The sequence below is a fragment of the Fusarium falciforme genome, chromosome 4 (genome assembly GCF_026873545.1).
Source record: "Fusarium falciforme chromosome 4, complete sequence".
Classification (NCBI taxonomy): domain Eukaryota; kingdom Fungi; phylum Ascomycota; class Sordariomycetes; order Hypocreales; family Nectriaceae; genus Fusarium; species Fusarium falciforme.
The window spans coordinates 4,685,787-4,709,121 of NC_070547.1; the positions used below are offsets into that span (position 1 = coordinate 4,685,787).

At 52.4% G+C, this 23,335-nt stretch overlaps 8 protein-coding genes across 8 annotated transcripts; 5 read left to right on the top strand and 3 right to left on the bottom strand.

Moving 5' to 3' along the window:
- Positions 1-500: 500 nt before the first annotated feature.
- On the top strand, positions 501-2,211 carry NCS54_00614000 (Cystathionine beta-synthase; the record flags this gene model as incomplete). The annotated part of the gene is made up of 2 exons (XM_053151613.1): positions 501-874; positions 927-2,211. The coding sequence occupies exons 1-2, from the start codon at positions 612-614 to the stop codon at positions 2,209-2,211; spliced, it is 1,548 nt and encodes a 515-aa protein (XP_053007588.1). The 5' UTR covers positions 501-611.
- A 279-nt stretch (positions 2,212-2,490) lies between these two features.
- Positions 2,491-3,348, bottom strand: NCS54_00614100 (Signal recognition particle receptor subunit beta; the record flags this gene model as incomplete). Its single annotated transcript, XM_053151614.1, has 1 exon — positions 2,491-3,348. The coding sequence occupies one exon, from the start codon at positions 3,346-3,348 to the stop codon at positions 2,491-2,493; it is 858 nt and encodes a 285-aa protein (XP_053007589.1).
- A 686-nt stretch (positions 3,349-4,034) lies between these two features.
- On the top strand, positions 4,035-6,382 carry NCS54_00614200 (Palmitoyltransferase; the record flags this gene model as incomplete). The annotated part of the gene is made up of 5 exons (XM_053151615.1): positions 4,035-4,286; positions 4,340-5,149; positions 5,197-5,552; positions 5,600-5,712; positions 5,760-6,382. 5 exons carry the CDS (start codon positions 4,035-4,037, stop codon positions 6,380-6,382), a joined length of 2,154 nt encoding a protein of 717 aa, XP_053007590.1.
- Positions 6,383-10,569: 4,187 nt separating this feature from the next.
- NCS54_00614300 (Hypothetical protein) lies at positions 10,570-11,960 on the top strand (the record flags this gene model as incomplete). The annotated part of the gene is made up of 4 exons (XM_053151616.1): positions 10,570-10,756; positions 10,810-10,866; positions 10,917-11,361; positions 11,411-11,960. The coding sequence occupies 4 exons, from the start codon at positions 10,570-10,572 to the stop codon at positions 11,958-11,960; spliced, it is 1,239 nt and encodes a 412-aa protein (XP_053007591.1).
- Positions 11,961-12,482: 522 nt separating this feature from the next.
- On the bottom strand, positions 12,483-14,121 carry NCS54_00614400 (Hypothetical protein; the record flags this gene model as incomplete). Its single annotated transcript, XM_053151617.1, has 3 exons — positions 12,483-13,431; positions 13,479-13,816; positions 13,867-14,121. The coding sequence occupies 3 exons, from the start codon at positions 14,119-14,121 to the stop codon at positions 12,483-12,485; spliced, it is 1,542 nt and encodes a 513-aa protein (XP_053007592.1).
- A 415-nt stretch (positions 14,122-14,536) lies between these two features.
- Positions 14,537-15,325, top strand: NCS54_00614500 (Hypothetical protein; the record flags this gene model as incomplete). Its single annotated transcript, XM_053151618.1, has 3 exons — positions 14,537-14,549; positions 14,609-14,851; positions 14,898-15,325. 3 exons carry the CDS (start codon positions 14,537-14,539, stop codon positions 15,323-15,325), a joined length of 684 nt encoding a protein of 227 aa, XP_053007593.1.
- Positions 15,326-18,881: 3,556 nt separating this feature from the next.
- On the top strand, positions 18,882-20,367 carry NCS54_00614600 (Hypothetical protein; the record flags this gene model as incomplete). Its single annotated transcript, XM_053151619.1, has 2 exons — positions 18,882-20,255; positions 20,308-20,367. 2 exons carry the CDS (start codon positions 18,882-18,884, stop codon positions 20,365-20,367), a joined length of 1,434 nt encoding a protein of 477 aa, XP_053007594.1.
- A 1,340-nt stretch (positions 20,368-21,707) lies between these two features.
- Positions 21,708-23,051, bottom strand: NCS54_00614700 (DAO domain-containing protein; the record flags this gene model as incomplete). The annotated part of the gene is made up of 2 exons (XM_053151620.1): positions 21,708-21,897; positions 21,946-23,051. 2 exons carry the CDS (start codon positions 23,049-23,051, stop codon positions 21,708-21,710), a joined length of 1,296 nt encoding a protein of 431 aa, XP_053007595.1.
- Positions 23,052-23,335: the final 284 nt, after the last annotated feature.

A 23,335-nucleotide genomic window follows, 5' to 3' on the forward strand; every position in this document is an offset into this window, starting at 1 on the left:
CGTCAGCTTGTGCTAAGCTTACCGGGATGATTAACACTTATCGGATTAGATTAGAGCATCAAACGGTCACCGGATTGGAAGGATACTTTCGGATTAGAATTTACCTGTCGGTTTAGAAATGACTGCTCGGATTAGAGTGGGCTTCTCGGTTTAGAGAACAGTCGTCGGATTTGAGAATGGCGACATCCAAGCTCCATCTGGCAGAAATAGCAAAGATCAGAGACATTCATGCGCCATAACTCATATCTCAATGAGCTTTTCATCAACCAATGCACAAATCATTCACAATCTATATCACAACCACCCATGAGCTGAGCATCATGACAATCATCTTTCCCGTGGCCCTTCACCGCCTACTCCTTTCGGCTCGGTGTCTCGGTATTGACTAAGCCATTCACGGATAGTCTCGGCATTGGCGGGGTAGAGTTTGCTAATTGTGCCGTCCCGCCACTTCGAATGTCTCTGATTTGATCGTGGTGGACTGTGCAAGACTCCGCCGTGGCGTGCTTGTCTTCTCGTATGAGAAGAGCTTTGAAGCTTTCTTCCTCTTCTTCTTTTTATTCCAAAGCTATACTCTCCAGCTTACTCATTCTTCAGAAACCGCTGCGAATATGGCGTCTCAGGTCCCCCACGTTCCTCCTCGTGCTGCCACCGTCCAGTCGGCCACCGAGCTCATCGGTAACACGCCTCTCGTACGACTGAACAAGATTCCCCAGTCGCTGGGTATCGAGTGCGATGTCTACGTCAAGCCTGAGCTGTTCAGTGCTGGCGGCAGCGTCAAGGACAGAATCGCCTTGAGGATGATTGAGGAGGCCGAGAAGAGCGGCCGTATCAAGCCCGGCGACACTCTGATCGAGCCTACCAGCGGAAACACGTAAGATTTACCATGCTTACAGCCGTATCTTCGCAGTAACTAACCATTGCAGTGGCATTGGTCTCGCCCTCGTCGGCGCCATCAAGGGCTACAAGACCATCATCACCCTCCCCGAGAAGATGTCCGCCGAGAAGGTCTCGGTCCTCCGTGCCCTCGGCGCCACCATCATCCGTACCCCTACGCAGGCTGCTTGGGACAGCCCCGAGTCTCACATCGGCGTCGCCAAGCGCCTCGAGAAGGAGATCCCCAACGCCCACATCCTTGATCAGTACAGCAACAAGGACAACCCGCTCGCCCACGAATTCGGCACCGCCGAGGAGATCTGGGAGCAGACCGCCGGCAAGATCAACGCCATTGTTGCTGGCGCCGGTACTGGTGGTACTATTACTGGTCTTGCGCGGGGTCTCAAGAAGCATAACAAGGACATCAAGGTTATTGCGGCGGATCCTCAGGGCAGTATTCTTGCTCTGCCCGAGCTTCTGAACGAGGAGCACGCCAACGAGTCTTACAAGGTGGAGGGAATCGGCTATGACTTTATTCCCGACGTTCTCGACCGCGAGATTGTTGATAAGTGGTACAAGACCGACGATCAGCAGTCCTTCTACCTCGCCCGTAGACTCATTTCTGAGGAGGGTCTTCTTGTTGGTGGCAGCTCCGGCTCTGCTATGGCTGCCATGCTCCTCGCGGTCAAGGAGTTTGGTTTCAAGAAGGGTGATGTCGTGGTCGTCATCCTCCCCGACAGCATCCGAAGCTACCTCTCCAAGTTTGCCGACGACGACTGGCTGGCAGCCAACAACCTGCTGCCCGTCAACGGAATCGAGTCCACCGCTGCTGATGCCCAGAAGTCTTCGGACCCTTACGAGGGCGAAACTATCGCCTCTCTCCGCCTCAAGCCTGTCACATCAGTCGGTGCTACTTCTCTGTGCTCCGAGGCCATCGAGACCATGCGCGACAAGGGCTTCGACCAGCTCCCCGTCCTCTCGGCCTCTGGAAACAAGCTGGTTGGTCTCGTGACCCTGGGCAACCTGCTGAGCTACATCTCTCGAGGCCGCGCCACCGCGCAGAGCCAGGTCAAGGACGTCATGTTCGACTTTGCCCGTCTCGACGAGATCGTCACCGACCCCCGCGAGTTCGCCTCGCCCATCAACCCCGGAAAGAGGAGGAAGTTTGTCGAGATCACCAAGGACACCCCTCTGAGCACTCTCAGCAAGTTCTTTGAGTGGAACAGTGCGGCCGTCGTGACCGAAAAGGCCGACGACTCCAAGTCCCTGTCCAAGCCCATCGCGGTCGTGACAAAGGTGGACCTCCTCACATGGATGGTCAACAAGAAGCTGTAAGAAGGAGGGGAGTGAGCCTCGCGAGAGGCCGGAACGAGTACTCATGTTTTCAACGACATTCACGTCTGGCGTTCCGGGATAGAGAAGCGTAGGAAATCTTTAAAGGCAGGCGATTTCGGTTTTTAGAACTGGGCATGGATCTTGGGACGGTAGACTCAACATCTACAATGGATGGCATCATGTGATGGGACCAGCAGCGTAAATTAAAAAGAAAAAGTCATTAATACAACTGATATCCCAATCCGCCCTTTTTCATAATTGTTTTTGCTTCCCTGGGTTTTACACCCGTTGGGCGATCCACCACCACCACTTGTCGGCGCCAGGGCCATCGCCAGAGACATTGCCAGGGAGGACTTCGACGTCAATGTCAAACTCCTGGAGCTGGCTAAAGGTGAACTTGGAAGAACCGTACTCGCCCAGCCAGGAATCCTGCTCCTCGGAGCCAATGTCGTCGGTTCCAACACCAGAGTCCAACAGTCCCTTGCTTCGCGAGGCGCGGATTCTGGTCAGCTCGGCCTCCAGGTTCGTCATGACGAGTGTCGAGGGCAGAGCGGTGAAGAGATCCATCTTGTTGGCGGCAATCAGAACGGGAATAGACACCTTCGTCTTAGAGTTGGAAGTAGCGCGCTTCTGGAGGGTCAACAGCACGTCGTAGAGGTACGCCGCGGTGGGTGCCAGGACATCCTGCTCGCTAATAGCGGCGGCGTCCACCATAAAGACAACGGCCTTGAGCTTGTCGGTGCGGGCCAGCTTCTCCATGGCGACAAGGCGCAGCTTGCCGTGCCCGGGGGTGTCGACGAGGAGGAACTTGGTATACGTGCCATCGGTGGCATCGTGGTTGCGGAACGAGTGTTTGGTAGCAGAGTCGGTGGAGGCGTTGAGCTCGACCGACTGCGGAACCTGCGAGGTGTGCGTCTCGGTGCCTGAGGAGCCGCGCTCGAAGAGGGTCAAGAGAGAGGTCTTGCCGGTGTTGGAGGGGCCGATGAGGAGGACGGTCGGGGCGACGGTGTAGGTCTTTGAGGAGGACAGAATAACGTGGAGGATGATCGGGGCGAGAACGATGATGAGTGCGCCGACGATGATTGTTGTGGCCGAAGGCGTCATGATGGCCTCGACCACCTCGGTGAAGGTGGGCATTGTGAATGAATGATGCGGCACCAAACGGGCGCCTGCGGTGATTGCGATTGTTGTGCAGTTGAAGAGTAGGCGGATTACTCAAGGGTATCCGAAATGCGTCCACAGCGTCAAAACCGACGTCTGCGCATGCAATTGTTCGACGGCCAGGATGTGAAGCTGTGTGAACGATAATCTGGCCAACCCACCTCACCCACCGGCGAGCTCCTACACCGGACGCCACAATACGGCGCAGCCACTCACAGGAACCCTACAGCCACAGCACGAGCCACACCCCCGAAAGCGGATAGGGGGAAATGGAGCAATCAGCCACAAGACCCTTGCAATCACGGCACCCCGTCACCGGCAAGTCTGAAGCGTGCGGCTAAGCCCCTTTAGGCAAGGCCAATGCTCAGCCGCGCTCGGCATCACGGCTTCAGTAATACGTAGTCCTTCTCCACGCGCCGCTGTCCAAAATTGGTCAGTTCGTTCGGGTCAGCATTGGCATTTTTTCTTCCTCTCCCTCTTCATTATTTTCCCTGGTTGCGCGTGGGAAGTCTGATGATGTTTATGCTGTACGAATAATCGAATATCCTCTTCTGTCCATTGTCTCTATTTGATCTTTTGTCGAGTCCCGAGCATCCGTTGCTCCCCCTCAGTCGCGCGCCTCGAATCTACGGTTCCCCTGGCTTTCATCATCATCCTTCGCCATGAGTAGCAGCAGCAGCACCTCTGGTGCGCCAACTGCGCCCATTCAGATGTCGTCCAAGTCGAATGCCGCCACGCCCAAGCTCAATAGTGAAGTGGAGATGGGTAGCCTTCCCGGTGACGACAGCCAGAACCAGGCGGATGACATTATGCAGCTGGCCAGGATAGGAGACGTTCCGGCCATGGAGAAGTTGTTCGAGTCGGGCGAATACGACGCGACCTACAGCGACGACGAGGGAATCACACCCCTACATGTGAGTCGTCTGCTGCAGTTGGCGATGACGGCGATGGCTGACCTATGTTCCAGTGGGCCGCAATTAACAACCAGTATGCGATGTGCAAATTCCTGATCGAACACGGCGCCGAGATCAACAGGAAAGGAGGCGAGTCGGTGGCGACGCCTCTCCAATGGGCTGCTCAGCGATGCCACTACTACACCGTCAACTTGCTCCTCCAGCACGGCGCAGACCCTCTCATCACCGACGCCCAGGGCTACAACACCCTCCACATTTCGACTTTTAACGGAAACGTCCTCCTACTCGTACTCCTTCTCCACCAGGGCATTCCCGTCGATGTCCTGGACACCTTTGGCCACACGGCGCTGATGTGGTCGGCTTACAAGGGATTTCCGCAATGTGTTGACCTCTTTCTCCGCTGGGGCGCCAGCGTTCACGCGACCGACGAGCAAGGCTTTACCGCTCTGCACTGGGCCTTGGTCAAGGGAAATCCGGGATGTATCCTCAAGCTCATCGAATATGGCGCCGATCGATTCGCAAAGACTCAGACTGGCAAGACTCCTGCCGTAACAGCCAGCGAGCTCAATACGGAGGGTGCCTGGCACCGAGCGCTCCGGGAATGCGGATTCAACGAGGACGGCCACCCCGCGGTGCCACCGTGGCCTGGCGCGAGCTATTTCTTGAAGGACAAGAGGGCGTTTGTCACCAGGTTCCTGTTCCTCTGGCCTTTTGTGCTTGTATGGGGCATGCTCATGGCTGTTGCACACGCGCCGGTGTACATCGGTCTGCCCCTCGGCCTGGCTGTCGTGTATGGTATTCAGTGGGTTGCGCAGCAGGTCTTGGAGTATGCACCTCCCGACATGCGACACTTCCACAAGACGGTATGCTACTTTGACTCGCCTTATGATTCGTTTCTAATTATCAACAGCCCTGGCTTACCGGCATCTTTGCTGCATCTCTGTTCTTGGTCGGGGTCAACTGGTTGACGACAGTTCTTTTTGCGACAACTCTGCGAGCAACCGAGGGTCACAGCCATCTGTTCCTCAACATCTTCTTTGCCATCTCCTATGGCCTGACGGCGTATTTCTACGTTGCCAGCATGCGATACGACCCCGGCTTCGTGCCCAAGATGAACGGCATTGCGGAGCAAAAGGCTGTCATTGATGAGCTGCTCGCGCAGTGGAAGTATGACGAATCCAACTTTTGTGTTACGTGCATGATTCGAACACCTCTGCGAAGCAAGCACTGCCGCCGATGCCAGCGGTGCGTTGCCAAGCATGACCAGTAAGCTTTTCTCTCCTTTGAGACATGTACAATACTGACTGGTTTAGCCATTGCCCTTGGGTATACAACTGCGTTGGTGTTAACAACCACCGACATTTCTTCTTCTACCTCATCTCGCTGTCTCTCGGTATCATTTCCTATGACTGGCTGCTGTATTATTGTAAGTTTCTCTCTTCACGTACATCGGCAATCGCTTACAATGTGCAGATTTCGAGATTATCAGCACAAAGGCTTCAGACTCGTGCAATGTCCTTAGCCCTGGTCTGTGCAAGTTCATCAACGCTGATTCTTACACTGCGCTTCTGGCTGTTTGGATCAGCCTTCAGCTCCTCTGGGTCACGATGCTTCTCTTCACCCAGTTCATCCAGGTCTCGCGAGCCATGACGACTTACGAGAACATGTTTGGTGTTCAGGATGGCACTGCCATTACAGCCCTCACCTCGACCGGCGCGCCCCTCGACCCAAACCACCCATCTCTGTCCGCATCGACTCCTGCTGCTCACTCTCACAAGCACAAGGGCGGTATGCTTAAGCAGTGGAGCCGTATCCTGGGTGTCGACCCCTTCATCGAGACCATCACTGGCCGAGGAGCAGTGTCAACCAAGAACAAGCGCAAGAAGAAGAACCCTTACAGCAGAGGCTGCATCACCAACTGTAAGGACTTTTGGTGTGATCCCGCCCCGGTCTTTGGACAGAGAGAAACGGGAACTGCTGTTCTCGGCGGCGAAAAGATCGACTATACTGCCATGTACGAGAGTCCTACTTTGATGCAGTTGACGGGTCGACGAGAGCGGGGTGGCTACGAGGCGGTGGGCACCGAGGAGGTTTAAGATGAAGATAGCCACAAGTCTTTTTTTGCATTCAGGTGTCACGGGGAATAGACGAGTGGTTGACGGGCTATGTTATGCGATCAATGAGACGGCCGGCAAATGACAAAAGGCAAAGAGTCGGTAAATAATGAAAGGCCTACCGGAGGATGATGCATCACGAACGACTATACACCTGCGAGAGATTCTTGCGAGAATGGGAGCGTGTCTGGGTAGACTTGTTCGGAGGGGAATGTATACTATGGGTTGGAGTGTGTAATATTAATACGGGGGATTTCCAGGGAATCGGTATTGTTAAAGAGATTGTTCAACGAGAAGCTGTTGCGTTGAGAGTGGAGTGGATGTGAGGCCTCGTGAGCACTACCCTGTAGTGAACCATCATTTGGAAAGGAAATTCTTGATGCACGTTTATGCTTACGTGGTAATAGCTCGTGAGAATGGCAAGAAGCATGATTACTTGACTTTGCTCTGGACCATCTTTTTCTAGTTCCAGGCGGGATTGGGAATGTGAATTTTGCACCATAGATGCGGTCGAAATCACGACTTTTCAGAAGCATCACCAAGAACGTCAAGCAGTCGGGTTCGCACGCCAGCATCCTTCCTTACCCAATTCCAAGAAGAAAACTCCCTTTCTTCACGGCATTCGAATTCGGCAACCGCGGAAATTCATTAAATGCACCAGTGTCGTCTACATGAGGCGCCCAGCCTCTCTTTCACACAGAGTGACATCCTGCTGCTGTTGTGGCTCACGGGATTGCTTTGTCGAGATATTGCACTCGACCGCATCTCAAATCCTCATCCAAGGCATTGATGCTTCTTGCTTTTGCACTACGACATTAAAAAATCCAATCGAGGTGTGATTTCCAATCGTGAGGGATGCCCGACATGTTACAAAACTCTCACAATCATCCACGCTGTTGGGGCTGAAATCCAGAGCAACGGGCTCAGCGTTACATGGCATGGTGCGACGTGGCCGGTGTTTCTGGCAAAGCAGGAGATATGTGACGGTGCAATGAGATGCGGTTTTTGAAGAATGGATGGTAGATTCGTAGTGTGGAGGGCAAGGGTGTCCCTGGGGAGAGGCTATCTGAGAGTGGATTCTTGGAGAGAGGGCATATGACGAGGAAGGCTTTGCTTTTAATGAATGCTGTCAGCAGGTCGGCAGTTGCCAAGGCAGAAAGGATGGCGGTCTCGAGTTGATGAGGGCAGTGCTATCAAGTCTGTTGGTCGAGTCTGCTGGCCAAGAGGGCGTTATCTCGCATCAAAAGCCTCCAAATGTTTGTTTCCGCGTTTTTGCACTCGGACCAAGCGGCTCAACCGGGTTCTACATGAACTCTGGCCGAGCGTACGTAAACGACGGCCCCGGTGAAGAGGAAACAACCCCTGCCTGTCTCAGCACACGGACGTTGTCATCAATGACGGAATTGTTCAAATCTTGGTATCGGATTCTTTGACCGGCTTTTTTACATGGCAAGGCCTTTTTTTCGCTAACAAGCGATGGCGGGCCGTTGTTTGATCGGCACTCGTTCCGCTCCTTGTTCAGACGAAATCATGACTTCCGAGATGGGCAACTCGAGATGGACTTGTGTAATGTGGATTCTCTGGGCTGAAAAGCCCTCTGTGGACCAAGGTCTGTAAGATTTGCATAATATCTCAAGTTGTATTCTCTTCAAACTTCGAATTCTCCTTCATGGTGGAGAGACGCAAGAAGCATGCAGCGAGGGTAAGGAAGAAGTAATGGATATAATATGTAATATTTTCCCCTTGCAAAGCCGCCACGAGAAAGAAGAGGAGGCAATGCAAACTGTGCCCCCCCCTCGATGGTACCTGCATAACTGCGGCTAGGCGTCCTCCGAGGAGACCTGTAGGCATGCTTGCTTTTTCATCACGCTTTGTGGCTGCCTCGCTTCTTGATGGCCTGATTCTACGCTGCCCTCCGTTTTTATCTCTGCTCCGTTTTCATCCTCGAGACAAGAGGGAACTTGACCCGGTCGGATCCGTACTCGGTGGACGGGTAGCTAGCTTTGGTGGAGATGGCATAGGGCTAGAAGTGAATGTCTCGCTGTGTTGGTTAGTGGTGACAAGTGTGTTGTTGGTTGGTTTCACTATGAAGCGGCAAACAACGACTCCTCTCCTCAGCTTCTCAGGGACGAGATTTGCCTCCAAGATGAGCATCTGACCAGATTTACCTGCACGGAGAAGAAACCGTTCAGCTGGACAAGGCAAAATGAGTTTATTCCCAGACAATGCCCGCGTCAAAGGGTGGAGAATGATCCAGGAACAGGGCATAAGCCACAGTCGACCGAGACGCTGCAGAAAGAGGCGACCTCGTGGCTGTAGGCCGTGATGTCGCGCATGTGTGTGAGAGCAATGTCTCAGAAGACAACATGGGATTTTCTTCAACTTTGCTCAAAAGTCTAGACCAGGTGTGTGTCAATGCCTTGAGAGCAAGACAGGGATGTCTTTGTCTCCATAAATGTTCCCAGAGTCAAGCGTGGTGAAGAAAAAAAAAGTCTGCCAAAAAAAGAAAGGAAGAAAAAGCAACACCAACGGCTAGAGCTTCTCTGGTTCTAATTTGCCGCGCCATTGACATAACTACTACATGTCGCTTAACGGATTCATCAGCGATTACATTCATATCCGAAGAGGAAGCTGTTGGTTGTGAGTGTTGAGCTGTCACTTCACATGTAAATGAAGACCGTAATCATGGTTGGTGATGTTGTTAGTTGGGTCGTTTACCTTGCGGCTCCGCAAGACCTCTTCTCGGTTGTTCTCTTGGCTTGACTCTTTTCGTCCCGGCTCACCCCGGATTCCGTTCTCGGCTTCAAATCCCTTCCGTTTCTATAGAGAAAACTGTCAAAACGGCAAGTCACCCCATTTTCAATTACTTTCTTCTTTGAACCCCCCTGGAAGCCATGCTCGTCCATCTCCACACGAGATCTATCGGTGAGAAGACAAGCAGACACGAGAAAAGAAAGGAAATGAGGAGCACAAAACCACGCGTGGAAAAAGAAAATGTGAAGTCCGATTGTCGAGTCATGGATCAATAAGGTGTAAATTAGACAACCCTCTACAATAGGAATTTCCTATTCCGGCAGTGTATTGAACACTCTTGGTGGTTCGATGGGTGTTTTTTTGGTTGAAAGTGTAACCTTGGTCGATCCTCCACACTGCCTCGGCTTTTGAGAGTCAAACAAGAAGCTGATGTTACGGTAGATTTAGCTGGGTGTGATTGATCGGAAAACCTGGACTGGGAATGCAATTGTCTGTGCTTTTCGTCTCTTCCCCTGGTTCTGACATGGGTTTGACGTTGCTGGTGCTCCATCATGATCGGAGGTGTAACCCTCTAGATGGACATCACGATGGTTTCTCGTCGTAGATAAATGCCGTCACTTACACCGACCTCCCGAATGCCCCCAAGTTATGCTCGAGTGTGCACAATTCGAAGCGGGCTTTCGTTTCTACAGGGTCAAGGCAAGACGGGAAAACGCCTCAGCCGTCGACCTGCAACGTCCTCACAGCAAGAGGGGCGATGAGGCCATGAATTTTTTTCTTCTTCCATGGGGTCTCTTTTTTCTTTTTCTTTGTCCTCACAATGCCTTTGATGCCGTCCATGTGAGAGGTGCAACTCCGTCCCCGTCACCTCCGTCCAATCCCCGGCGGAGCCCGGCCTACGGCGAGGAGCGGAGGCAGGGACCGGGGTAGCTTACACTCCCGTGTAAGCAAGCCGCCGTTGAAGAAATTCTCTACTCTCTCCCCACGTAACAAAGTGCGGGTCATGGGAGGGCCCGGGTTCCTGGCAGCTAAACTGCCAGGGGGCCCAGACGCGCAAGAACGGAGTCTTCTAAGCTCTCGCTCTAGAGTTTCTTTTTCTCAATGCTGGTTTGAGAGTGAGTGATCACTTTTGCGAGTTCAAAGTCGAACCATTCTCCTCCTTCAGCCTTGGGATGGGCCCCGGACGACAACGGTCGTGTCCTGTGAGAATGGATCCCTCGATGAAGGACCCTGAAAGCACTCCAACAATGGGCGGGACCCGGATGAGATGGATATAATCCTCTGAGTGTCCGCCATGCTCACTTTGCTACGGAGTTTTGGTTTCGGTTCACGTCCATTCCTTGCTTTCCTCGAGTGGCCGTGACTGTTCAACTTCAAACCGACCGTTCAAACCTGTCAATCAACAATCCTTCACAATGGCGGCCATCACCTATGTCATGGACCCCCCCGAGGGCCAGGTTCGAAGCTTGACCAACCTCCCCAGCAGCGCGGGCGAGGTGGTCCCCGCGGGCGTCGCCACCACAATCATCGCCCTCATCGCCGTGTCGCTGCGCATCTTTACCAGGAAGTTTGTCGTCAAGAGTGTGCTGGGTGCTGATGACTGTTGGTACTATCCGGTCTGTCGGACTAAAGAGGGAGACTGACTTTACTGCTAGACCTGTGCCTTACTGGTCTCGCCTTCTCCTTTGTGTTCCTGGGTGTCACCTTGACTCGTATGTGTATATGTCATCCATCTATACATCCATCTCTAACACTTCTTCAGTCCTCAACCTCGGCGCTGGCAATCACCTCTGGGACATCTCCATGGCCGAGTACAGCCCCAAGTTCTGGCTCACCACCCTCGGAAGCACCCTCGTTTACGGATTCTGCATCGCCCTGGCCAAGCTCTCAGTCCTGGCCTTTTACCTCCGTATCTCCCCCGACAGGGTCATCCGTAGGGCCGTCCACGTTCTCATCTGCCTCGTCTGCATCTACACCTTCTGCTTCATCCTTCTGAACATCTTCCGCTGCCGCCCTATATCTGCCAACTGGGACCTCTCAGTTAAGGGCGATTGCATCGACAAGGAGATCCCCGTCCTCACTCTCGCTATTGCCAACATCCTCATCGACCTCTGCGTTCTTTGCCTTCCTATCCGCATCGTCATTCCTCTTCAGATCCCCACTCCCCAAAAGATCTCTCTCGCTCTTCTATTTGCGACTGGTGGATTGTGAGTCATCATTTCATCCCATCTCACTTCTCTTACTTACAATGTCTAGTGTCTGCATCGCTTCCATCAAGCGGACCGTCGTCACCTACCCTCTCTTGCACACTGTCGACTACACCTGGCATCTCCCCCAGCAACTCATCTGGAGCTTCATCGAGGTCAACGCCGGTCTCATTTGCGCCTCTGTCCCCGCCCTCAAGCCCTTCTGCATGCGCTACATCCCCTTCCTCATCCACTCCCGCCTCCGCTCCCAGGAAAAGTCCTCCAAGAACAGACACTCCCACAGCCAGGAGAAGCGCAAAAGCCGCCATCCCTACAGCAACTCGTACGAGCTCCCCAGCCGCGAGGAGTTTGGCAACGGCAGCAACCCTAGCCAGGACGAGGAGGCTCGCCTCTGGACCATGATGGGAGAGAAGCACAACGCCCTCGAGTCTGTCGACACCAAGCAGGACTCGGACAGCATGGAGACCCTGACTGAGCAGCTGCCTGAGCCTCCTGCCAAGCCTGAGCCTGTTCTGGTTGGCTTCACTACCAAGCGAAGCCAGAACGTTGGTGGTATCCAGGTCACCAAGGAGACCGTCATCACATACGGTCCTTCATAAACAAACAAAACACAAAAAACCGGAAAATCAACAAAACCACACATTTCGAGCATCTCTGGATACTCACTCTAAACGCCGCGCCGCTCAATTAGAGCATTTTCACAGCCCCGAGGATAGTAATGTCGGCATCGTCCCGACCCGAGACGACCACGGAGGAGAAACAGAAAACCCAAGAAGCCTTTACAGGGCTCAGATTGGGAGGATAAAGGCGCTAGCCGCTGAGTCAACGACCGCGCCAACAAAAACAGGGACAGCTGCCCCCTTTCTCGGGAGAGAGAAAGAGGAATGGCAGCGCCGTTTGTAAGACCACAAGGCTTCTTTCACGTTAGATCTTAGATAGAAACGGGGTGGAACCCCATCGAGATACCCTTCAGGATTGGGCTGTATATAGTAATTCTATTCAAATCACAAGATCATGACTTCTACCATACTTTCCCCTGAATATGACGGTGTTCAATTTGGTCTCGAAACTTGCTGCAGTGTCTCTTTTGATGACAGTAATGAGATGGTAGTGAGTGTTGATCAGAGGCTTGCTCCTTCGTCTCGTGCTTGGTATCCATTACCGTTGGTGAACCTTTCCTCCCTGTCAACAACAGCCTTGGGAAGTCCAAACCCAACACCCAAGAAGACGAAGATTGCCCACTTCCACCGGAACGGGTTAATAGCCACACAAAAGAAAAACCACCAGACAAGCTCCAGATAAGTAAAAAAGTCAAAAGCGCCGGTCGGGCTGGTGATCTTGAGGGCCTTGGTCATGTCGATCCAACGCTTCATCCAGAACGGGCTGGGTCGGGCAAAGGGATCCATGAGGAACATGAGGAGGATACGGGTGTAGATGCCGATATGCCAGTTGCCCACTGTGCCGATGGCGTTGAGATATGTGCAGTTGATGGCTGAGATGGAAGGGTGTGTTGGTGGGAAGGTCTGGAGGTACCAGTTTGGTGGACCGTATGGTTCCTGGAAGCAATCGTCGGGGAGAATAGAAAGAGAAGGACGCTTGAAACCGGTGGCCATGACGATGATGTCCGCCTCGACAAGCTCTTGATGACCAGGTCCACCCTTGGGAACACCCCTGGCACGTCTGTTGACCATGACTCCACGATCGACAAGCTCTTCGATATCGCAACGAATCCAATCAGCCTTGCCCTCACGGAGCTTATCCATAATTTCCGAGTTAACCATGGGCGTATCCATGAAAATCCCGTTGCCCTTGGCAGGCGCAAGCTCCTCGAGATCTCGATAGAAGAACTTGCGGAGGAAGAACTCGGGGATGAAGGATAGGAATGTCTCTTGGCCAAAGATATTGAAGCTCAAAAGAGTGTCGACGACCATATTTCGTGGGATAATCCACTTATCAGATCGAGAGAGAATGCTGACCTTGGCGGCTTCTTCGGCAAAGGCGAACTCGAGGGCTTCGACAGCCGAGGCGCCACCGCCAATGATGGCAATCTTCTTGTCCTTGACGTCTTTCCTGGGAAGAATTAGTTTGTGTGTAGCATGAGGCATCGATAAACATACCCGGTCAATTCGCTCGAGTGATAGATTGGCCCGTCAAAGTCGTCCATGCCAGTAATCTTGGGCATCTTGGGATCACCGCAAGTTCCAACAGCGGTGATGACACCCCCAAAGCGTCCAAGAGAGGGTTCGTTGACAATCCATCTGCCGTGATCGTCCTGGTAAACTTGCTCAATCTTGGTATTGAACCGGGTTCTCTCCTTGAGGCCGTAGCGCTCCCAGAGCTGTCGGACTTGGCTGAGGATTTGCTGGCGGTCGGGATACCCGCGGTTCCATTGGACCAAGGGATGGAAGCGGTACATTAAAGAGTGGATTTGTAGACCAGACGTCTCATTGACTCTCTGCAAGGATCATTAGTTGAAGCGGCAGTATTGTTAAAGCTGTAGCTTACACTCCAAATGCCTCCCACTTGATCCTTGGAACCAGCCTCAAAGATGACAACTTCAAAGCCATGGCCGATACAATGAGCTGCTGCCGTAACACCCGTGATTCCAGCACCGATGACGGCAACCTTGGGACGACCCTGTCTCGGGTTCTGACCCGGAGGCTTCGGCGATAGCAGCTTATCCGTAAGCCATTGGAAGATCTGATAGAGAAAGATGAAAGGATGGAAGAGCGGATTGACCAGCCCCGAGTCTGAAGCCATGATGAACAATATCTGTAGTTCAACAGTCAGAAATCAATCAATTGGCTTCTCGGCCTAATAAATATCTCGTTGATTAAAGGGCTCGGGCTATCATGTGAAATTGCTACTTGATGAGACTCGGTCCGCGGGCATGACGTCAATATTGCATGTTGAAGGGCCCCGCCATGACGACTCGAGTTCTATTGTTCTACTGCCCGGGAAGCTCACGGACAACCACACAGACATGGCTGAAACTGCCGTCATAGCAAGTAATCTTGACCATTCCAGGATCTATTTGTTTACTCGTCCTCGATACTCTGACTTTTCAATTTCCTCATAAACCCCATCTTTGCAACGCGTTTAACAGTCCATCAATCTCCACACCATCTTCCTTCTCACCAATTGGCACATCAAACGCGCTACGAACAAAAACATAATGGAGCATCCAGGTAAGAAGTTCCCGCCATGACCTCACTTGAGGGAGAAGAAAGCTCACAGCTAGCCACAGTCAGAGAAATCGCCGACGTGATAAAGTCTCTCACCCAGGGAAGTCCTGAGGTTCAAGAGTCAACGCTTAGAGCGTACTTTCTGCCCAACGCCTCTTTCTCTCACCCGTACTGCCATGTGCCGTCCATCTCAAAGGGCACGATCCCTTTGGCCGGCGGGCTTGACTCTATTTGGTTGATACTTGGTATCTACCGGTGGTATCGCACTCTAAGTCCACATATCGACATCAAGGTTGATTCGGCTGGTAAGTAGACACTGTCGCTCATAGCTGCAGCTGCTAACGTATCTAGTCTTTGACCAAAAAAGCGGTCTCCTCTACGTCTCCCTTCGCCAAACATTTGCCGTCTGGTTCATACCGCTCTACAAGGCACCCGTACGGCTGGTGTCCGTCCTTCAACTGACCCAACTATCACCCGACTCTTCAGAGGAGGACGTTCCTGAAAAGCAGCCAACCAACAAACGCAACGGCAAGCCAGGAAGTGTCAAGCCGCGCCGACAACAGAAGCCAAAGTACTTCATCGCTAGTCAAGAGGACCTGTATCCTGTCAACGACTGCATACAGTTCATCCTCCCTGGCCTTGGCCCCTTCCTTTGGACTCTGTGGCAGCTCTACAGCACATGGCTATGCGTCGTTGCATCTCTGATATTCCTGCCGGTTTACCTTCTCCTCAACGGCGCTCCGTCGTCAAAGACAAAGAGAAAAACGCCCAAGTTTTGATTCGGAGTGTTTGAACGGCGTTTTTGGAAAGGTACACGACGGGATGTCTGATGACACGATTAACGACAGGGTTTTGAGGAATCTAGATACCGTTTGTTGCTGGAGGAACACGGGCGCTTTTGTTTCACGTATGATTGCGACGAGATGGTCTTTGAGCGGGCGTTTGTCTCACATAGGTAGATGGGTAAAATCTTCACTCGGAAATATCAGTGCCATGTGAATTTGAGGCTGAATTTATTTGTCTACTTTTTGGGTGAGTGACTGAGAGGCGTTGCGCCTCCATTTTGAGTAGGAGAAGTGGCGTCGTGGTTGATGGAGTGATGGGAGGGCAGATTAAGAGGCGATATCCGTATACCATTGACGACGCCTCAAACACGGCTGAGGACTAGCCGACGAGACCCGTCTAGCTGCCGAGATAACGCTAGTGCAATTAGTCTATCCTGACCGAGAAGAACGTGGTTCTTAGAATGTTAAGGAGATGGCGTTTAGGTTGCCATCCCTTATCATCCGTGCCGTTAGCATTGCCCTGTCGATCAGCTTGCTGGCAGGGCGGCAATTGCTACCCTGAAAATTCTTTGTAAAGTCTGATTCGCGCCAAGGTTTGCGCCACATGAAGTTGTAAGCTGAAATGTCCCGACGTTTAGCTGAGTCGTCTGGGAAGACTCGGGTTAGTATTGAGGGGAGCATGAACCCAGGGATAATTCCACCACTATTCATGAAGGAATACCCGAAGGGGATGAGGGGTAGATAATAGAATGTAGAGTCGTTTCTAACCTGCGTACTACTTCCATTACGTTTGTCCATCAAGGACATTTGACTGTGTCCAAGTTGGTTTTGAAGCACCCTTCCGCTACGCCATGCTGAGCCACTCACGGCCGCAAAGGCGTTGGACCTTCCCGATGGCGCACCGATGTTGACTGCGGACTTGGGAAGCCCGTCAGCGTTAGCTACTGGAAGCGTTCCATAACCCCCTTGGTAAAACCATGGCGCCAGATGGGCATGGAATGGGTAAGCTGGATACAAGTATGGCTTGTTGTTATCAATCGACCTGGAGATAGGACACTACCTTCAACTACCCGGGAAGATCAAATTCTGTCGCCTTGAATAGGCTGACCAAGCCTGTGATCTGCTACCCGACCTTCTTCGAGAGTTTGGTGTGGTGAGTTTCTGTCCCCAGTCACCTCGTGTCGACTCAACCTCAAAGGACCATGCCCGTTATCTCCTCACGTGGTGCTACACTATCTAATATCCTAGTCAACAACACGGCAACGCGGCCCAGAGTTGTAAGCCAACCATGTAATCGGCTGTTTCATTGCTTTGACCAGGTCGCGACCAACACACATGTGAAGGGCGCTGTCCCCTCGGCACGCGAGAGCTAGACCGTGTAGAGAGATTATCCTTCTCTTGAATTCACATGTTGTTATAGTTCCAACTACCTTGACCTTGAAGCATGTGCGTTGTGAGAGGACTATGGCGATGCCTTTCATTCCTTTCGACGCCATGTCTTTGAAGCGCCTGTTAATGGTGAATACAAGGTCGAGCTGTTTATGCCCCCGTGCATCTCTAGATACCTGCAGTCAAGTTCCCCACATTTGGGCAGGCACTGCTCTGGCCATCCATCTTGAAGTATACGATGGCATATAGCCTGCAGCTGAAGCGACACTTCTCGGTGCGCCGCCACAGGGTGGTCCTCAGCTGGTCCTTGTGCCAGCCGATGCTGCCCAAGGCAATGTCAAGGCCGGAGTAGAAACGTGAGTAGTCAATAGTCACGTCCGTGCTGCTCACCAGTACCTTGTTAGAAGGCCTCAGAGGCACCAACCAATATCGGCGTCACAAGCCTTAGAACCGAGGTTCCAGGCACAGATATCGGGTCTCAACAGCGATGACCCGAGACTGCGGCTCCGTGCTACAATTTCAACAGTAGAGGGATTGTGAATACATTGGTGAACCCAGGAGGTAGCTTGAGAAGAGTGTCTTCTCGTCTGGGATTCCATGGTGATGAATGCAAATAGGCGCACCAGTCCCAATGGCGCCAGCAAGGCCAAGCCGGGCGGCTGCGTTATACCTGGCGTTAGTGCCGGGACCTCTGCCGCTTCCCGGGAACACATCCTTGCCCCATCAAAGAGCTGTGAAGCTATCTCTTACGTGATGAGCTCTTTTCACTTTCCCAATCTTGACGGCCATGAGACGCGGGGGACCGGCTAGATCATTCTGGAGTAGAGACACGCAAAAACTTGGGGAAGCGAAAAGAGATTGCTTCATCGGGTCACAAATGGAGATTGTCTCATGGTGCCCGTGTCTGTGTGCGGCTCCCCATAGAAAGTGGAGGCAAACATGGGGCGACCCCCTACCGGCGTTGCCGAGCCAGAGCCGCCACCCGATGGCCTCTTACTGGACTGTATCGTAGTCATAAATTTCTTACGGAAGGTATTAAGTGAGAAGCTGAATAGGAAGAGGGGAGAGTGTTGAGAGGCTGTGGAGCCTGGTGTTCTAGTTTCATGTATATTACAGGTACGAACAATGCAGACAAATGGCTGAGACCTGTCAGTTGAAGCATCTCGAGTAGCTCTTCAGTATCTCGCCTGATCAACCTCTATCCTGCAAGTCACGATGCAGCCAACATGCACTCCATTTATTCCTCCATCGTCTTTCCAACGGGAGCTTAAAACCCCCTCCCCAGCCAATATCCTAGGTCCATTACCAATGAATGGCATTGACTCGCAGATTGGCCTCCCGTACCATCTCACCTCGGCCATCTTCCTTCCGAAGTTCCATTGGACCTGGGGCGATAACCCTATTTTCTCCTCGTCTCACGGAGCTTCTGACTCGGGGCCTCCGCTTTTGTCCCAGGGGACATTATGTAAAATGGACCGACTTTTGAGTAACGGAATCCACAAAAACACCATCACCACTTTTTTTTTTCTCGCAACTGGTGACGGTCTAAGCTTCTAACGTCTGGGGCGATTCAAAAGTTTGATTCAGCGCCTGACCGGTGAAACGCTTGGACAACTGTATCAATTAATGAGTTTCACTGAATTTTCTTTCTTCTTTCTCAAAGTTGTAAGTTGAAAACCACTGTTACTGTAAGTGTGAATAGCTACAACTTCATGTCATGGATCCGCAGTTCGTTCGCTTAGTCCCCTGACCCATAACTCGAACCAACAACAAGGTCCTCAGGAACACGCTTCTTCGTCTTCTAGAATCCCTCTTCAAGTGTGGTATCCACTATCAGACCCTCTTGTTCATGGATCGACAACTGGCCCTGGCTCTACGCATGACTGGTGCAACCCCCCATCGAATGACAGAGTTTTGCCTCTTGAGCTCTCTTCCCCAAGGAACTGGACCCCGTCCGGCGTCGGTCCATCGGGGGAGGAGTCATCTTTTTGCTACAAAACTTCCCCAGTCCTCTCCTCCGGATTCAACTTCATGTCCCATCCGTCCTCCTCCTTCACACGCATCTCCCTCCTCTTCAAACCTCCTGAACTTTCAAGAGTTCGACCCAGCATAACCGTCTGTGTGACCATGGTAGACTAAATCAACAATCCAAACCCCCAAGATGATCCCCACGACAACTCCTGCGGCCGACGCCGCCGACATTCAACCCTCTGGCAAGGACATCAAGCCTGCCGGCCACCCCTCGGACCCTATGTTCGCAGCCCCTGACGACTCGACCAGCGAAAAGATGATTGGCGAGGTGACAGAGTTTGAGAAGCGCAAGATCCTTGACGGCAAGGCCAAGTTCAGCCGCCTTGGCTGGAAGAGGCTCACCATCGTCCTCATCGTCCAGGCCGTGGCCCTCGGCTCCCTCTCCATCCCCGGCGCCTTTGCCACGCTGGGCATGGTGGCCGGAGTCATCTGCTCCGTCGGTATCGGCCTCATCGCCATCTACACGTCCTACATTGTAGGCCAGGTCAAGGTCAAGTACCCGCACGTCGAGCACTACCCTGCCGCAGGAGGTCTCATGTTTGGGCCTTGGGGACAGGAAGTCTTTGGTGTCATGGTGACGCTGCAGCTTCTGCTTCTCACGGCCTCACATTGCTTGACGGGGACCATTGCCTTTTCAACTCTTACAGAGAGCGACATGTGCAGCCTCGTCTGGGGTGTCATCTCTGCTATCATCCTACTCATACTGGCTGTGCCTCCTAGCTTTGCAGAGGTGGCCATCCTGGGCTACATCGACTTTGGCTCCATCATTGCTGCCATTGGCATTACCATCATTGCTACGGGCGTCAAGTCGACTGGTGCGGCTGAGCCTGCCAACTGGTCTGCCTGGCCCAAGCCGGATATTACCTTTGCGCAGGCTTTCATTGCTATTTGCAACATCTTCTTCGCCTATAGCTTCTCCATCTCGCAGTTCAGCTTCATGGACGAGATGCACACGCCCACCGACTATATGAAGGCCATCTGGACGCTGGGAAGCCTCGAGATCGTCATCTATACCCTCACCGGCGCCCTCATCTACTCCTTCGTGGGTATTGATGTCAAGTCGCCAGCTCTGCTCTCCGCAGGACACACCATCAGCAAGGTCGCTTTTGGCGTGGCTTTGCCCGTCATCTTCATCAGCGGCTCTATCAACACAACCGTCGCAGTGCGATATATCCACGGCCGGATCTACGAGAACTCGATCGTCAAGTACATCAATACCCCCAAGGGTTGGATCACATGGTTGATCGTGATCTCAATCTTTACCTGGATTGGATTCGTCATCGCCGAGGCTATCCCCTTCTTCAGCGACCTAATCGCCATCACGTCGAGTCTGCTGAATTCGGGCTTCACTCTCTACTGGCCCGCAGTTATGTGGTTCATGTTGTTGAGGAAAGGAAGCTGCTTCAGCAAGGAGAATATCCTGCTGACCATTGTCAACGCCATCATCTTCATCATGGGCTTGATCTTTTTCGTTGCCGGAACCTATTCTGCTGTTGTTGACATTGTAAGTGTATCAGCCCACAAGAGACAATACAGCTTGCTAACTCTTATTACAGATTGACCAGTACGACCACGGAACCGTCAAGGAGCCCTTCACCTGTGCTCCTCTCGGTTAAGCCTTTCCTTCTCTCAAGCCATGGGCTTGGTCAAGCCCGAAGCCAGTTGTCTACGGACGTTAATCTACGACTGTGGCTCACTCCGAGTCCTCAGTCGTAGACCCGATGGGATACTCCATGTCATACCAGCCTCCGTATCCCTGATAATACAGCACACAAAACCACCGTAGGGGCCCTTTTAAACGTAGGCGTGATATGTTACAGGATGCAGTAGTCTTTACTCTGCTCCGCTGTAGACGTTCTTTCAAGGGCGTTGAACCACTTTGCTGTGAAGGCATGCTCATGGGCGAACACCCAAACCAACCAAAATTACCAAGAAGTGGCATTGATTTGCCTGGATGAAGCTCAATAAGGCTCCTCCGTAAACAGTGTTGTCTTGTGTGGCACTACAACAATGGTCGCGTAGAAGCCAACGTACACATGTTGGGGCTGATATACTCAAACGTTCCTTAGTTGACGGGAGTGATAGCATCGTCAAGTGCTGATTCCCTTGTCTTTGGCGATGTTTGAAGTGCCTGAGTGTTAATTGAGGGCTTGCTACTCCGTAGTATTGGCCAAATACAACCGTCGTCCACATAATCGCACATGCATGCGTTGAGCCTCAAGTCCCAACCGAAACACCGATTCCCGAGAATTGGCAGACATCTCAAAGGCGGGGTTTGATAAGAGAACCCTTGAAAAGGCCATATTTGGTCTGGACTGTTCACGGGAAAGGCCTCAGCGTGAGTAATGGTTGTCTAGACAGACATGAACGGGAGACGAAGTCCGATAGATCTCACTTCAGATAACTCTCCGATCACCTGGTCAAGAAGAGTGGTCACTTTGGGCATCTCCAACCGTCGCGCTTTACCCCAGATATCAAGATAGGCGGCTTCTGGAGTACAGATAGGCTCCCCAGGTGGGCACGGAGATTTAAGTTGACACGGCCTGCGGGGGAGAAACCGAGTCACCACCAGGTGTATCGTGGGACTGCGGGGTTGATTTGACACTAAACGGCCTGTCTATCTTGAAGTGGCAGGGGAGATAGTGCACGCCTGCCTCTGGGTGGCAGCCGAGGCGATACCAAGGAGATAATGTGCTCATGGTTATCGATGAATATTGTTACTCTCACCAAAGAGCCAAACGTGACGGCTTACACAGAGCAGGTAGAGGATTTCAACAGGCAAGTGAATATGCCTAGGGTAGCTTACAGTTGAAGACATGAGGAGGTTGGTATCAAAATGGATTGAACTCTTATTGTCTACTTTGGTTCAAACTGTCTAAGCCCCATTTCTACAGTTTACAGCAATCTATGTACAAGCCAACCACGCTCATTACATCTAATTTTCGCATGACTGTATCTATAGCTTGGCCTGCTCAGCCCGTGAAAGTCTCCGCAGAGGAGGTCCACCTCGGCTTCCATCTCCCTGCTTGACAAGCTCCTTGCCAGTCGGGGCACGGAGCCTCCACTTGTGTCGAAGCTCTTTAGGAGCCTTGTTCTCGTAGCAGTCTACGATGTATTTTCCAAGAATGGGGAGGAACTTGAAGGCGCTGGTTGATGTTAGCTTTTAGTCTTGCCTCCTTGGACTGTATACTTACTGTCCTGCACCACCGGTAGCTAGGAAGAGGTTTTCTCGGACCTCGTGGTGATCCACGATAAAATCGCCTTCAGGAGTGTCGGAGTACCAGCAAAGTCGATTCCTAAGCCAATCCCGGCTGGCAAACTCTGGAACAAGCTGCTGCAGACCCTCACGGAGGGCTTGCTCTGCATCCTCGGGCAGAAACGACCCGTTGGCATTGTTGCCATCCCGCTTAGGAGACGACACTGCTCGGGACTGGCCTAGAGGATCCTCAACTTGGACCTCTGTGGCGTAGCCGTAGCCGTGGCGCGCAATCTTGAGGATGTGGGAGTTTGGCGTGGGAGGGAAGATGAATATGCCCGTACTGAGGTTGATGATGACGGGCATCTTGGCAAGTCTCCTTGATTCCTCTGGAGATAGTCGGATGAATCCAACAGGTTGACCAGAGGCAGAAGATGCCCAGCCTACTGGGAGCAGTCGGTTGGTCCATGCGCCGGTAGCCAAGATGACCTGCGCAGCTGGGATGGGATCACCCTCGGCGACATTGATGGCGACGACCTTGTATCCTTCATATTTCAGAGAGACAGCTCGGCCTCGGGGACCAGTGATGAAGGTAACTCCTGCAAGACTGCATTGGTGGGCGAGTTGACGTATACTTGACTCGGCATCTGCCCAACCACCGGTCTTGTTGTAATAGGCCTTCATTCCATCCAACTTGGCCTGAATCTCTGGAAACTTCTTGCGAATGTCGTGGGCATTTTCGTATTCCTCAAGAGTATCACCGAGTGACTGGTTGATACCCTTACTCTTCTCAATATAAGAGTTTCCCGACCCATTGGAGACCATGACAAACCCGGACTCATGATAGTGATCAGGATAATCCTTGACCCAACCCTCATGAGCCTCGCGGGCCATCTTTCCATAGAGAGGATCAGCATACTCTACCCGAATGACTCGGGAGATGTCGACGCTAGACCCGTCCACGACTGGTGGGAGATAACGATCAATCACGGTGACATTCTGGTAGCCTCTCTTCTTGAGTTCGAGGGCTGTCGAGAGGCCAAAGACGCCTGCGCCCACGATGACGATGCGCTCGTTTTTCGATACGGGGTTTCGGGACGTCATGGTTCAGGGGTTGATGGAGCGTTGTAGGAGGAGGAATTGGAGTGATTTGGGAAAGAAATCGACTGAGAAGACATGTTATCACCTTGAAGACGAAGCAAGGGACAAAGTATTAATCGAGTACGGGCATCCGGAAAAGTAGTGTAAAACTCCGTGCTGGAGCCATTGACCAATGGTATTTCACGCAAAGATAAACAATGTGGGCACGGATATTTAACACGTAACTTGCCGAGTCTCCTCCGTAGTCTCGCTCATATCTCGAAAAGAGTCAGCTCAAGACAGGGTTT